This window comes from Protopterus annectens, chromosome 1.part1 (genome assembly GCF_019279795.1).
Source record: "Protopterus annectens isolate FY-2018-M chromosome 1.part1, PAN1.0, whole genome shotgun sequence".
In the NCBI taxonomy this organism is placed as follows: Eukaryota; Metazoa; Chordata; order Ceratodontiformes; family Protopteridae; genus Protopterus; species Protopterus annectens.
The window spans coordinates 295790049-295806900 of NC_056726.1; the positions used below are offsets into that span (position 1 = coordinate 295790049).

General features: G+C 39.5%; 1 protein-coding gene across 1 annotated transcript in view; it reads right to left on the reverse strand.

Annotated features, from left to right (window-relative positions):
- Positions 1-8209: 8209 nt before the first annotated feature.
- The window catches only part of GSG1 (germ cell associated 1), a 993143-nt gene continuing 984500 nt past the window's right edge, over positions 8210-16852 (reverse strand). The window contains exon 6 of the mRNA XM_044074607.1: positions 8210-10191. Within this exon, the coding sequence (XP_043930542.1) occupies positions 9900-10191 (292 nt within the window). The 3' untranslated portion in view covers positions 8210-9899. The remainder of the gene's footprint in view (positions 10192-16852) is intronic.

Genomic DNA, 16852 nt, shown 5'->3' on the forward strand with positions numbered 1-16852 from the left:
AAAAATAGTGTTATATGTGGAACTGAAAAAAATGTGACAACAGTGCACTCTACTGACCAAGTAAAGCATGTTGTGACCCTTTGATCTAAACATGGCTCCGGACGGTCTAGATGAAAGAATTCTTGCTATTGTTGTAAGGCCAGAGTTAATGGCCAGAATTTGCATGCATACATTTCTTTTATTGCTCTGGTTTCTGCCCAGAGGTGAAGAATGTAAATATAGTTTCTGTTATCCTGGGAACCCAGGGAAGTGTGAAGAATGATGTAATGTAAACCAGGAATGTAATTTTAAAAACAGAGAGAATCAGAGACCATTAAGCATTTTTGTCTTGACTATCCAACTCATCAGCTCTGTCTTGCTCTATATGTAAGTTTTTGTTACACTTGTGTTTTCTCTTAGAAATAGCTAGAAACTAGAAAGATTAGACTAAGTGTTTTTCTGTGATGTCAGAACTGTACTACTGAAATATTTTAAGTATTTCTCTGTGATATCCGAACTCTCGACTAGCACTGTGTAGTAAAAAGAATTGTCTTGTGTTTTGACTATTTGTTATTAAATATTTTTAAACCCTTTCAATTGTGGCTGTTTTTGTAGAGATAATTTAAGCTCTTTAGAGTACTTGCATGCCTTTGGTAAAATTGTACAAAGCCACTCTAATAGCTTTAGCCCTGGGCTATACTACCAATTGGATAATAATATTGCACAGTAATAATTGTGCACCCTTTTAAGGGCCTTTGAGTAGCTGATAAATATTAGTGGGTGGTGGTAGCTGGTACTACAGTATAGTCTGGGAAAAGGGGGCACAGCTGGAGAACCTGTGCCAGCCTTCCCCAGTCTGTGTGGTTGTATAAACTCTTCTCAAAGTGTGTGTGTGTGTGTGTGTGTGTGTGTGTGTGTGTGTGTGTGTGTGTGTGTGTGTGTGTGTGTGTGTGTGTCAGCTACGTGGGCAGGGACACGAAGCACTGGTTGGACAGAGAGGGTGCTGGAGGTTTTAGCTTGCCCCCTAGGCTGAGATCTGGACCCTATAGCTGTGCCTGTGGGGAGTCTATTGGGGACCTGGGGAGCAAGGGAGCGACCAGCCCCAGACTGACTGTGACCTCTATGTGCTCTTAAGGGAAATTACACTTTACTTTGTGTATTTGTTATCCTTTCCTCCTATATGAGACACCCCTCACTGGTGTTAGTGGTGAGGACTGAGGCTCCTTAATTGCTGGGCCAGGGTACAGGCATCACATATTAATTGTTTGGAAGTGGTGGGATATCCACACCACATATTAATTGGTTGGCAAATACTAATTGGCTTGTAGAGGTGTGGGTAGAGTGAATTCCTGTAGCTTGTGTACAGTGAGCTTTGAAGGTGTTTTGTACTTTAAATCAGCCACGCAGTGAGTACTGAGTTCAGATCACAATTGTTTTATTTCTTTTGTTAGCTTAGTTAGTCAGGGTGAGCATGCAGCATGTCAGCAGATGAGTATGGAAAGCTGACAAGGAGCTAGCTGATAGAGATGTGCCAGGGTATGGGACTGATGCATGGAAACCTGACTAAGGCAGACCTGATTGCAGCCTTGGTTACAGCTGCATTAGAAAACAGCAACCAGGAGGACAGTCAGACTGGCGGTGGAGATATAATACCCTCGGAGAATGGACAGCTCACCCTTTCTGCAGAGGACTTAAAAATACATCTGGAGCTAAAGAGACTTGAATTGGATGCCAGGCGTGTGGAAATAGAACAAACTGAGAGACTGAGGCTTCTAGAGAGTGAGGACAAAGAGAGACTGTGACGTTTGTAGGCTGGGGAGAATGAGAAACTGCTATGTCTGGAAGCTGAGGAAAAGGAGAGGCAGAGGCAGCATGATAAGGTGATGCTGACTCTTCACCAGAGTCATGGAGGTAATGGGGAAGGGAGTAACTGGACGACAGAAGCACAACAGGTCAGTAAATTTCTTCCGCAGTTTAAAGAGGGGGATAATTTTGATAGTTTCATTCATATGTTTGAGAGGGTATGCAAACAGTATGGTGTTGACCAAAGGCTCTGGGTACGGTTCCTGACCCCCTTACTCCATGGTAAAGCTGTAACTGTTTTGTCAGAAATGTCTGACATTGCATGTTTTGATTATACTGCTGTTAAAAATCACTTGTTAGAATTGTTTAAGATAACATCTGAAACATCTAGGAAAAAGTTTTGTGAGCATAGATGCAAGGCAGATGAAAGTGTGTGTGAATATGTTGCTGAACTGGGCACTTATCTCCATAGGTGGGTGAGTGGATATCAGATCACCACTTTTGAAGGGCTGGCAGACCTTTTGATGAGGGAACAAGCCATTAGCAATTTGCCTGAAGACATGAGGATCTGGTTAGCTGATAGACAATGTGCTACTTCAGATGAGTTGGGGAAGAAGGGAGACCTATACCTGGCAAGCAGGGTAGCCCTGCACAGGAGAGGGACACCCAGTACTGCTCATGGGTCTAAAATAACCCAGGGTGGGCAGCAGAGACTGCCCCAACAGAATCTGCCAGTAGTAGGGGAAGCCACTAGTCCAGGTACACATCCAGGAGCTAGGGTTAAATGTTTTGAATGCAACCAGTGGGGCCATGTGGCATACAGGTGTCCACTGAGGGAAGGTGGGGAACAAAAGGTGAGGGAGCCAGTAAGTGGGAAAGACAAAATGCCAATAGTAGGTTGTCTTGTGACAACAAGGGTACCAAACTAACTCCAGCGGTTATATCCTATTGTAGTGAATGTCAAAGAGGTCATTGCCAAGAGAGACACAGCCCCTGATATAACCATTGTAATGCCTGTAATGGTCACAGAGGAGCACTACTTGCCTGGGCAGTCTACTCCAGTCAGGGCTTTAGGAGGGATCCCATTCCAAATACCTTTGGCTAGGGTTCACCTTGACTGGGAGGGTGGAAAATGAAGCCAACAAGTAGGTGTGTTTGAGGATATACCTGCAGATGTCCTGATAGGGAATGATTTTGATAGTGCAGTACCCTGTGCTTGTGCAGGTACATGCAGTCAGGCTTTGAGACAAGCAGGTAGGTCTGGTAGCCTGGGGGAGACCCAGACAGACTGCATACTTGCAGCTAGGACTGGTGAGGTAGTTATGTCAGGGCGGGAGCTACCCTGTAGCAGTGAAACTGAAGGTGAGCCACAGCTGCTTGGGGGTACTGATGGTCCCTTGGACAGAGTGATTGCAAAGGTAGAGGTGAGTAGTAGTACCCAGGCTGACAGGGAGGCACCACTCTCCAAGGAGGCCAGACGTCCTGTGGAAGGGGAGCTGGGAAGGGTTACAAGGAGAGAGTTGAGACAGGCTCAGCTCTCAGATCCTACATTGCAAGGGCTGAGGCAGGTAGCTAGGGAGGCACCTGATTCTCAAGGAAAGGGAGAATCTGTATACTGGGACAAAGGGTTACTGTACAGAGAGTGGACCCCTGATGGAGGGCTAGAAGGTGAGAGAGTACAGCAGTTGGTAGTGCCTAGAGCCTACCATCTGGCGCTTCTAGCCATAGGCCATGATATTCCCTTTGCAGGTCATATGGGCATAAAATGTACAAAGAGGCATATTATGCAGAACTTCTATTGACCTGGAATTTCCAGAGATGTAACAGGGTACTGCAGGACCTGTGAGCAGTGCCAAAAGGTATGCAAGGCAGGAGACAAGGTGAGAGCTCCTTTGATGCCTTTGCCTGTGATTAAGGTGTCATTTCAGAGGGTAGCTATGGATATTGTGAGTCCTCTGAGTACTCCAAGTTCCACATGGAAAAAGCATATCCTAGTGGTAGTGAATTATGCTGCACGATACCCTGAGGCAGTGGCTTTGTCTTCCATTGAGACAGAGAAGGTGGCACATACTTTGTTAGAGATTTTCAGCAGGGTAGGTTTCCCAAAAGAAAGAGTGACTGACAGAGGTGCCAATTTCATGTCAGACCTGCTGGCTTGTCTGTGGAAGTCCTGTGGGGTGAAGCACATGAAGACCACCCCCTACAATCCCCAGACCAATGGTCTTGTTGAGAGGTTAAACTCTACCATGAAGTCCATGCTACGGGCATTTGCAGATCAGTTTAAGAGGAAGTGGGACAAATATTTGCCCCATCTGTTGTTTGCTTACAGAGACGTTCCCAGGAATCCACAAGTTTTTTAACCATTTGAGCTGCTGTATGGGCATAGGGTGAGGGGACCACTAGATTTAATTTGAGATGAGTGGGAAGGTGAGTGCAAGTCTCACAAGGGGTCTGTTGTTGCATATGTCCTAGACTTCAGGACAAGGTTTAGGGAACTCATGGGCTTTGCCCAGGAGAACCTGGCAGAAGTCCAACAACAGAAAAAGGTGTGATATGACAAGAATACTCGAGCTAGAGAGTATGCTGTGGGGCAGCAGGTAATGGTTCTCATTCCTGTCAGACACAAAAAGCTGCAAGCAGCTTGGGAGGGACCCTATAAGGTGGTAAGAAAGGTAAGTGATGTTAATTAGATGGTGGAACGGCTAGGCAGAAGGCAGGGGTACAAATTGTACCATGTTAACAAGATGAAACCTTACCATGATAGGGAGGCCCTTGTGCTGAACATTTGCAGTGGATTACAGGAGGAGTCTGAGGGAGATCTGGGGACTGATCTCCTCAGTGAGGCACGGGCTGACACCTCAGTGGAAGGGGTAGCAATGTCCCAGCAACTATCTCCTACCCAAGTTTGAGAAATCCAAGCAGTGTTGCAGGAATTTGGGGACATGTTCACTGGGAAACCAGGGTGCACCCACCTGGTGCAGCACCAGGTGGGTACAGGACCCCAAAGGTCTATTAGGCAGGCCCCTTATAGAGTGTCTGAGAGAGTCAAACAGACTCTGAGGGAGGAGGTACAGGAGATGTTGGAACTAGGGGTGATTCAAGAGTCCAACAGTCCGTGGGCCTCCCCACTGGTGCTGGTGCCAAAGAAGGATGGCAGCACCAGGTTCTGTGTGGACTACAGGAAATTAAATAGTCACCACAGAGTCAGATGCTTACCCCATGCCTAGGACAGATGAGGCCCTAGAGCAGCTGGACGGGGCTAAGTATCTTGCAACCACTGATCTTACCAAGGGTTACTGGTAGGTGCCTTTGACTCCCAGTGCAAGAGATAAGTCAGCCTTTGTGATTCCTTTTGGCTTGTATGAGTTCACAAAGATGCCCTTTGGGATGAAGAATGCCCCAGCAACTTTCCAGAAGCTGGTAGATCATATCCTAGCAGGAGCAGGAGGGTTTGCCCTTGCTTACCTAGATGATATTGCCATCTACAGCCATTCCTCGACAGAGCACCTTCAGCATGTCAGGGAGGTGCTGGGTAGACTACAGAAGGCAGGGTTGACCATTAAGCTGAGCAAATATCAGGTGGGTATGGCAGAGGTCTCCTACCTAGGACATAGAGTGGGGAGTGGTAAGATAAGACCAAAACCTGTCAAAGTGGAAGCCATTCAGGCATGGCCTGCACCTGTTACTAATAAGTGGGTGAGGGCATTTTTAGGGACAGCAGGGTACTACAGAAAGTTTGTCCGCAGTTATAGTACCATAGCTGCTCCCCTCACAGACCTGACAAGGAAGAACAGGCCAGATAAGGTAGTATGGACCCCAGCATGTGAGAAGGCATTCCAGAAGCTTAAAGAAGCTTTGGGAGGGCCCCCTGCGTTAGCCAGTTCAGATTACAGCAAAGAATTTGTTGTGCAGGTGGATACTTTGAACCATAGGGTGCGGGCTGTACTTAGCCAGATTTCTTCAGAGGGAGAAGAGCACCCAGTGGTTTATCTCAGTCATAGGCTCCATCCCAGGGAGGAATGCTATGCAGCTGTAGAAAAGGAATGTCTAGCCATAGTGTGGTCACTGCAGAAACTTCAGCCTTATCTGTATGGAAGGAAATTCACTGTTATTACAGATCACAACCCCCTAACATGGTTAAACAGAGCCAGCCAGAAAAATGCCAAGTTGCTGAGATGGAGCCTGGGGTTGCACGGGCTTCACACTGGCATCATTACCTTTACCCGTAGCACTATCTTGTTTGGCCTTACTGGTGCCACCCTGTATAAGTAATGCATTTACACTATCAGAAGTTTCTATACCCATCATGTTAACTTAATCTTCATTTAGAAGTTTTGGGTTTGAGCCACTACATAATACCACTGTGTGTGTGTACCTTGGATTTCTCAGTTTTTTGTTCTTCTTTCCTGTCACTCTGAGTCTGACTTCCTATTCTGAGGAACATATTCTCCAGGCTACCTCTGCCATTTTAAGGGTTATGTGTCTTATTGGTAAGCCCACTAACTCAGGATAACATTTTCAGAAACCTGCCTTGATGTAGTTTCTTTCTTTATGTTAATTTAAGTGACTACTATCTTTTCACTTCCTTTTCCTTCCTTAGATATCTCCTTCACTGAAAAATGTGACTCATAATAAAGAATATCAGTTTTTCCTTTTTCTTGATGCACAAATTCATGTTGCTTATAGTCTGCCTTCAGTTGAGAAGAAAAATAACAGCAGTTATCACAGAAACCTGGTGTAATGATCTTGGTATTACAGTTGTGATGAAGGGTTATACAGACTATCATAACTACTGGTCTGGTAAAAAAAGATGGGAATGTTTATATATATATATATATATATATATATATATATATATATATATATATATATATTATATATATATATATATATATATATATAGAGAGAGAGAGAGAGAGCAATTTAATTTAAACTCTGTTACATTTCCATAGGTCAAAAAACAAACTGAGAACAGCTTCGGTGACCCGAAAATAACTTTTAAACAAGCCAAATACTCAGCGACTGATGAAAAATGAAAGTAACCACACAGCCAGATGATTTTTAGCGCTTTCTTCCACTTTAATGTTGTCGTGAACTTCCTCAGAAAAACCAGGAAGCCTCCCAGCATCCTGGTTTTATACTCAAAAACAGGAAATGATGTTGTTCTGTTGTTACAATAATGATGAACTTTTGAATATGAAAAACAATTAAACACACATCGAAAAAGTGTCAAGATGTGTTTCTTGTAAAACACATCTATATAAATCTTGTATACAAACAAAACAATATGACATAGTCCCATAAATTCAAAAATGTTAAAACGCTGTCTAATATACAAAAATACTGTGTGATGATAATTACTGTGCTAAAATCTCAACTCGAACATTTAAAAAGATGATGGATGATATTGGAAGACTGGTAATTGAGTGAATGTATCATCTGGCTGTGTGGTTACTTTCATTTTTCATCAGTCGCTGAGTATTTGGCTTGTTTAAGGTACATTTCCATAGGTGATTACTAGGCTAATGGTCACAAGAGAGCTTTTTAAGCATAGCCATGTATTCCCATGCATAAACCTTTGTATGCAAATGTCATAAGACCTATCTTGGGGTATGGTGTGGGTTTTTGCACATATATTGATGAGGTCATCAATTATCTAGAGACAGTACAATGGAGATACACCAGACTTATATGGCAAGTTAAAAATGTGGGATATGATATAATATTCCATCATGATTCCAAAATCAAATTCAAAAAACAAATTTAAATAAATAAATAAATAAATGATGTAATATTACAGTTGCTTAACTTATGGCCAGTACCTTATTGCACGTTAAAGGAATATATGATCTGGGTCATTAAATGTTTACATGACATACTTAATCTAAGTGATTTGGAAATTTCATTCACTAACATCTCTTACACTTTTGACATTGCAGCATGCTTCTGATAATAAGAAATACATTTGTCAATAGTGATCCAAATTTAAAGTCTGAGGGTAAGAAAGTTCTATCAGCATAGAGTGGAATGAAGGTGGAATAAACTACAGCTAAGACATTTAAATAACTTAAGAACAATACAAATGTATGTTATAGAGACAGAGTCTGATGTAATCAGTCCTCATGGAAAAAGGCTTGTAATGACCTCTTATATCCTTCAGCCAGTTCTACATGTTGAACATTGAACACTGAACTAAATTGTGTTTTCTGCTTTACACTAGCAGAAATAGGCTTCGACTCGATGCTCTTCTGCTTACATCAGTATCTGCACTTTGTTATGAAAGCCATTTACTCAAGGGCCGTTTTTTGTATCTCTACCCTCTCTGTTTCAGTACTACCAGTCTATATATATATATATATATATATATATATATATATATATATATATATATATATATATATATATAAAATTTGATATATGAGGGATGTGAGAAACAAGGTCCGTACAAATGCTTTAAGTAAGCACATAATGATGAATAGTCATTCTTTTCAATTTATGGCTCTTCAAGTGGTACATTGTGGCTCAAGAAGAAGCAATTTAAAGGTGATTACTGAATATGAGGAAACTAAATGGATAGCAGGCCTGGGAGCAGACAAAGAATCAGGTCTGAATTAATTAGTTCCACTGAAACTGGTGCTAAGAAGGTGTCGCCTGAGAAAATTAATCTGATTGGGCACTCCCCTTTTAAATGACAATGGTGAATGGGCTGTTGTAGATCTGATGAAGGCTTAGGGCCGAAACCGCTCATCTCATCTTTTAGACTTGTTTTTAATGTATTTTAATAAACCTTTCATTGTGGAGTCACTTTCTTGTTCATTTTTGGATAGTTTACCTTTGTTGAAAGTGACTTACTGGTTTTTGGTTTGGTTCTGTTGGTATAATTAATGCATAACCATGGAGTTTCCTTGAACTCTGTGGGGCTGAGGGGCAAATTAGCATAATTGTGCACAACTGAGTGGTAATGCTGTTCAAGACCATTAATGGGTGCATAGTATCCTGGAAGCCATATACAAAAATCAGGATGCAGAATTATATGTCCAAACCATATACAAAAAAAAGTATACAAATGTATGAATAAAAGCCATATGCAGCAGTCAGGATGCAGACTTGTGAATACAACACAAAATGGCTAATGAGTCTAGGTTCACTTTTATCCAGTAGGTGCTATACTTTTTAGTGGTCATAACATAGGATAAAGGTTATATGCTGTCACCACAGGGCAGATGTCTAGTAGTACATACTATGACAATGAACGTGTTTCTAACTTAGGTGTCATTTTTGATATGTTCAGTGCTTGTCAGGGCATCACCAACATCTACACATGGAGTCAAAATCTGCTGTATCTGTTTTCTTAAAAGATAACTATGGTTAATGCAGATGCGCATTTAACTTGGTCTTATCAGATACTTATAGTGTCTTAACTTAGTTAAATCAGTACATTAGAAATCTGTTTACACACTGATGTACAGAAGCATATTGTTGCACTTTTTACAACTGTGAGCATTTCTGCATCTATTATTTATCCAAAGGTTAGTGGTAATTCTTCACCATTAAATTATCCATTCAGTTTTCATACTAGTTATGTACCATACAAAAATCATCAAAGAAAGCTTGATCATTTTAAGTGTCACTCACACAAGAAAGTATAGAAATTCCCATCTACGTATGGTAGTTGTAATTTTTGTCTATTTTTGTGTTCTTGATTGACTTTTTAAAAAGGACAGCTGTTGAACTACCTCATGCTTAACATTAACCATGGAAAGGATACTGTAAAAGACACCTGTCTTACATACTTTGTGATTCTTATATAACTACACCGAATAAATATATAAGTAATTGTTACAAATATCTGAACGTCATTATTTAAATGATTTAGCAGATGAAATATCACAGTCATTTATTTTCCTCGAAAGCTTTCAGCACAGATAAATTGTTGGTTTGAATCTCTAATATATATCACAGCAGCAGTAGACTCTGTTAATGCTCAGTCCTAACTGCAAATGTATCAACATTTAACTTTGTTGTTCATACATTGTTTTATGATGGAACATCTTAGCTCCAGCCTGATTAAGGAATAAATACTTTGCTTTATCATTTTTTTCCTCCATTTTCTGCTTTCAGCAGTGCTCATCTCCAATAGACTCAGAGGTATCATCAGGGTCTATAGTACTGTCACGCAGGAGGACCTTCCGCTGTAGCTCAGAGTAGAAATCCACACCTTGGGATACGGAGCGTACATGCTGCCCTCTGTAGTAACCTAGTTCCTTTGGATTGAGGAAACATTGACTCTCCTTCAGGCCTTGCTCATAAAGCTTTTGGTTACGCTTGAAAGCAAGTGCGAGTTTGGTGTAGGTGTTGAGGGTAGTGACTGAGGATGCCATGCAACTGGTAAATGAGGCCCATGCCATACTGAAAACAGAGTTAAAGGAAAGAAGTGTTAATAGACATCAGGTCCTAAAGAGTTCCTTAATTAACAGGATTTCCACATCTCTTATAATAAAAACAGTTGGATTAACAATCTATAGACACCAGTCTTATGACACAGAACTGGCAAATGATTATACTAGAGATGACAATTTTCCTGAATATGACAGCATTTGCACCCATGTCAATAAAATATATACAATAGATTGATGCCATTAAATCTTGGGTTATACTAGAAAATAAAAATCAATGTTTCGAATAACATTTTTATGAGCTATTTTGTTATACAAAATTAAAAATGAGGCAATGGAGGTCATATTTTTTTAACATTTTTACTGAGTTGTCATTTGTGACATAGTAAACATATTTATATAGAAATAATCAAACTATATGAACAAGTTCACATTAACAAACATCATACATCACATATATTGTTATGTATCATAAAAATCTAAGAAACATTACATACATTTTTCTATTCTTGCCTTCTCTTAAACCTCATTCTTCCTCCAAAATATTTTTGTACATGTATTTTTTACACAATTTCCATTTTTTTCTATGTAATTTACTCCTACTCTTTTCTAAACATCCCACTTCCTGTTCTTTTTTCTCTGTTACAATATTCACTACTTCAAGTATACTTGGTTTAGACTTTGATTTCCCTTTTCAAGTAACTGCTTTTTTGGTAGCCACCAGAGTTAAATTTAACAAGGCCTTACTATGTCTAGTCAATTCAGATCCTGTGCTCCAGCTCAAAAAGCCTTTTCTTTAGTTACACTCATTTGCTTGCCCAGTATAATACTGAATATACCCAGAATAATACTCTGTAGGGAATTGTTAAATTCTGCCATCTCATTAGACTCCCAAAATATATATTCCCAGATAACTCTTTCTTCCTCATCACACCTCCAACATTTGCCATCTAATGGTGGTCATATATTAACTCAATGAGGTTCTTGTAAGATTTGAGGGATCTGGTAAAATTAAAACTGTTGCCAGTTGATGAATACAAATCCAGACAATGCTAGAGTCTCCATGATGTTACTCTATTAAATTCCAAGGCATCCATTCTGCTTTAAAGCAAGAAAAAAGTGGGGTTGTAGAAGAAAATAGGACATCTCTGAGAATGTCCAATACCACATGCTGGATTCCTTCTTAAGCAGTTTTATAAATATCTGTTGTATTTTGACAAAAAAATAAATAAATATATATATGTGTGTGTGTGTGTGTGTGTGTGTGTGTGTGTGTATATATATATATATATATATATATATATATATATATATATATAATAATGAATGCATAATGAAAGCAGTTATAAAAGCTATAATTAGCTATTCAAAGAACTGCATTCTGTTATTGGAGATGCAATTATAGGAGGAACTGATATATAGATTTGCAGAGAAGAAAGTGAACATTGAATAATATTATGCTTCCCAGGAGCAAAAATACAGGATATGAGAAAGGCCTTGGAACACCTTAATGTAAGGAAGTATGGAGATGTTTTTAGTTATGTTGGTAAAATGATGTCATCTTTAAGGAATCTCTGACCGTTAATGGGGAGTCTACAGCCCTCTTAGATAGTACAGTTTGTACAGGTCTTAGGGTGTATTTTTCATAAATCACATATGGAAAGGAGAGTAAGGTCAGTGTTAATGAAGAGAGTTTTTTGGGTAAATACCTACATGAAAAAATGTCCCTTTTTTAAAAAGTGGAAGTGTGTACTGCATGCTAGCCTAATTTTGGGCACACGTGTATTTAGACAGAATGGCATGCATTTGTCAAGACAAGTGGATTTTTTCAGAAAATATATTACAATATTTGGTTAACAAGACAGGATTTCTGCCACATCAGAAATGTAACAGTTCATTGTAGCAACACATGATGTTTCTGTGCTGGTTGTTAAAGCTAGAGGCATTAGTAATAAAGTTTTTTTTTTCTGTTGAAAAATTTGCTACATTCCCTCAAGATTGATGTTATTATTTGTGAAAGATGGTTAAAGAACAAAGGCTAGAGACCAGTTCTGTCAGGATATAAATGTTTTTACTGTAACAGACATTCTAACAAAAAATCAGGTGTCGGTGTTATGACAGAGGTTAAAGATTGTTATGAGACCTGTGATTATTACATGTTCAGTGGTAACTGTAGACTGTGAAACTGTGACAATAAAGACAACCCTTAAACAGACATTTTTGGAGTGTATAGACCACCAAAGTGAAGTGCTGATGACCAAGTGGAATTAATACATTTCTTACATGAAACACAGGAGGGGAAAAACAGTAGTGAATGGGGGACTTAAATTTACCAGAAACAGTCTGGGATAATATTAATTCAACAACTTTGATAAGGAAATTATTTACAACAAATATTCAGGAACAACAATTGCTTCAGATTGTTAAAAAAAAAAAAAACTACCATTGGATGGAAATACTGGACAATGTTTGCGTTTCTAAGTAAATGACTGTTACTTCATGTCAGGTTTTACCACTCTTGTTGTGTAGTGATCGTGGGGTTATAAATGTTACTTTACTACTAGATAATAATGCCAAACTGAAATCTAAACCAATACACATAAGATTAATAACACACTACATGGAAGTAAAATGGTCACTATGTAAAACTAATTGGGGAGATGTGTTCAGTGGAAACACTGCAGAAGGAATTTTGCAAGTTTGAAAGGGGAATTCATTTGAATGCAAAAATTAAAAAACAGTGTTTAGGACCTAGGTACACAAGGTCAGGAGGAAATATATCTATAAAAACAAGATACTGAATTAAAATGAGAGACAAAAAATATAAGAAATTGAAACAAAGCTGAACTATAACTTTGTAAATTGAAATAAATAAATTGAGCATACAAATTAAACAGCCTGAGACAAGGTAAATAAAAAAAAATGGAAGAACATTTATATAAATGATATTGAGCATAACAGGAAACCATTTTACAGATATACAATATTCTAAATTTATTCTCAAACACAACAGATCATAAGCATATTTACAAAATCTGATGCAAAACAAAGGGGATGATAAATTGTCCTAGTAACATTCAGGTAACTACACAAACTGAACACAAAGTACACGGAGGAGGCAGCATTAGTAATAATGACCTGAGAAAACTTCAGCATGTACTCACAGTACTATTGTATCAGTTGTTCAGTAGGTCATTTACATATGAGGAGATTCCTCAAGGTTGAAGATACTCAACACAGGTATGCAGGTATACATTTTAGATAAAACAAATGTGACATAGTGGGAAGGATTCCAAAAGAAAGTTGTGAACAACGCAACATGCCGAAGGAAGATGTCAGCACATTTGTGATGGACACAATTTCATAATATATGCTAAAATGTTGAAGATGCTCAATGCAGGTATACAAGTATACATTTTAGTTAAAACAAATGTGACACAATGGGATGGATTCCAAAAGAAAGTTGTGGACAACGCAACATGCCAAAGGAAGATGTCAGCACATCAGCAATGGACACAGTTTCATAACATAAGCTAAAACACGACCAAATAATTACATCTCCAGTGTAGGATAATTGCAGACACCGTGCACACTCACCAAATTCCAAAACACAAAGGGTGTGCCCAACACAATTTAAATGTGAGACAGTACTTTGCTAACAACCTTCTAAAACCACATGCCAGAAACCATATGCAGTTCATTTTAACATGACAGTACCCTGCAAATTCCTAGGGAATCATGCAGATTCTGCAACCTTAACTTAAAAAATGCAACCAGCATTTAATGCACTACAGCAGGATGGGGTACTGTAAACCATAACAGAGAACAATCTGCAAAGACATCCCAGAAGGCCACCATCTGTGTGCAGAGTCAGTCTACAGTTAAGCCAGCTCTCTGAACAGTAAATAATAGATAGACACAGAATAGACAGAGAGCTGGTGCAGGATGTGTGCACCACACATGCATGTTTGTAGCTTGTGGGGTAATTCAGTACTAGTAGAAACAAAAGCGTGTCTGAGTCTATGTATACTGGCCTCTGGGATATTTCAGCTGCATATGGGAAATGCCATAGGAGTGTCCCAGACAGCTGTCAGTCGCATTCTTGCACAGTTCCTAGCAGCAATGTGCAACAAGATGGATGAATAAATCCTCTTCCCAACAGTCATGTTGCGCAGAACTGCCATGCAACAGCTCTATGCCATGCCAACTTGCTCCATGTCTTTGGTGCAATGGACTGTAACCATGTCTCAGTCAAAACCCATTCTGTATCTCATGCTGAATGGTACATCAACTGAAAGAGGTGGCCATTGTTCAATTGTCAGGTGCTGCACTCTGCAGATGACCTCATAACCAATACCATAGCAACACATCCCTGTAGTGTGCATGATGCAGCAATATGGTAAACAGTAACCAAACACTGCAACAAGAAACAAGATCATCACATTTTCTTTCTCATCCCCTGAAAACAGGTGAATGCAGTTATCCAATGGGGTTTTTGCTAATGATACCATACAGAGCCCCATCAACCCTACTGAGAATGCATGCAAGAGAGTACACAGCACAACACAAAACACCATCAAGTGTGTGTTTGGCATGGTAAAAGCAAGATTCAGATATCTGGACACATCCAGGGGTGCACTACAATACACACCAGAAAAGGCATCACAGATGGTCACCATGTATGTTATGCTTCACAACATATCAAAACATGGTGGCCTGTGAGCTGCAGGTGCACATGTCCTATCCCAAGAGCCACAGATGTCTGATGTTGAGCTGTCAGAGCTATCACAGCATGATCAGGAGGACGTAGGGGTGAGATGAAATAGGAATGGGTGATGGTGGATGCAGCCATAAGTCCTAGCTCAGGCAACATGGCAGCATCTGACACATACCTTTGAGTCATGACAAGCCACATGTATAAATATACACAGACTGAACAGTGATGTTCACATTTTGCTCCACAACAGCAGACAAAGCATGACTAATGGAAAGAAACCATTGGTTGTCCACATTGAGCATCATACACAACAGAAGCATATGATACATGGCTAAGAACATACACAACAATCAGCCAGGAACACATCTGGATATCTGCAGAGGAAACATCACCACAGAGAATCCCTCTGCAAGGTACATCACCAGATAAGACCACACAGACAAATGTGTGTCATGCATGACATGTGCAGAACAGGAAGTGTCATCATACTGGTATGAGCTCATCATACAGATAACTAGTATGGGGAGAAAATAGCCAGTACCAGAAAAAAAATCTAGGTCCATGCAGTGTATGGGAATTTATCAGCACAAGCATAAATGAAAAGCAGAGGATGTACACTAACACTGATGCTTCGCAGATAGCATTGTGTAATGTGTAACAGGGTGGTGCAAACTAGTAAACAGCATACAGCAACATGAGTAATTACAAACATCCCAAGGACCAGGCAAAACAAACAAAAAAAAAAGAACAAAAAAGCTTCACATCCCATTCCTGACATGGAATATCACACATAAGGCAAAGCTTCGATGCACAGGTTATTGCATTAACATGACTCAGTTAGAGGGAAGAATACATTCAGTCATGTAGCGCATCAATGACAGTGACTACACAGCAGATGTAGAACATGTAGCAATGTTGTAAATGCGGCAATATATATATATATATATATATATATATATATATATATATATATATATATATATATATATACATACATACATACAGTGGATATAAAAAGGTTACACACCCCTGTTAAAATGCCAGGTTTTTGTGATATAAAAAAAATTAGACCACAATAAATCATTTAAAAACTTTTTCCACCTTTAATGTGTCCTAGAACCTGTACAATTCAATTGACAAAACAAACAAATCTGTTAGGGGAAAAATATAAAAAATAAAAAAACGTACAATATGTTGGTTGCATAAGTGTGCACACCCTTAAACTAATACTTTGTTGTGTGTGCACACCCTTAAACTAATACTTTGTTAAAGCCCCTTTCAATTTAATTACAGCATTCAGTCTTCTTGGGTAGGAGTCTGTCAGCATGGCACATCTTGACTTGGCAATATTTGCCCACTGTTCCTTGCAAAAGTGCTCCAAATCTGTCATATTGCAAGGGCATCTCTTGTGCACAGCCCTCTTCAGGTCACCCCACAGATTTTCTATTGGATCTAGGTCTGGACTTTGGCTGGGCCATTCCAAAACTTTAATCTTCTTCTGGTGAAGCCATTTTTTTTGTTGATTTGGATGTATGCTTGGGGTCATTGTCGTGTTGAAAGTGAAATTCCTCTTCATCTTCAGCTTTCTAGCAGATGCCTGAAGGTTTTGAGCCAAAAGTGACTGGTATTTGGAACTGTTCATAATTCCCTCCACCTTGACTAAAGCCCCAGTTCCAGCTAAAGAAAAGCAACCCCAAAGCATGATACTGTCAACACCATGCTTCACCGTGGGGATGGTGTTCTTTTGGAGATGCAAAGTGTTATTTTTGCGCCAAATGTACCTTTTGGAATTGTGGCAGAGGCACACAGCAACTATGGATCACACTAACAGGATATGGAGAGACTTATGTGACATGTGTTACTGATATTCAGATGTTGATGGACCTTTGCAAGTGAAAAACACATCACACATGTTGCTGACAGTGTTATGTATGCACTTTGTTAGTAAGATAACATA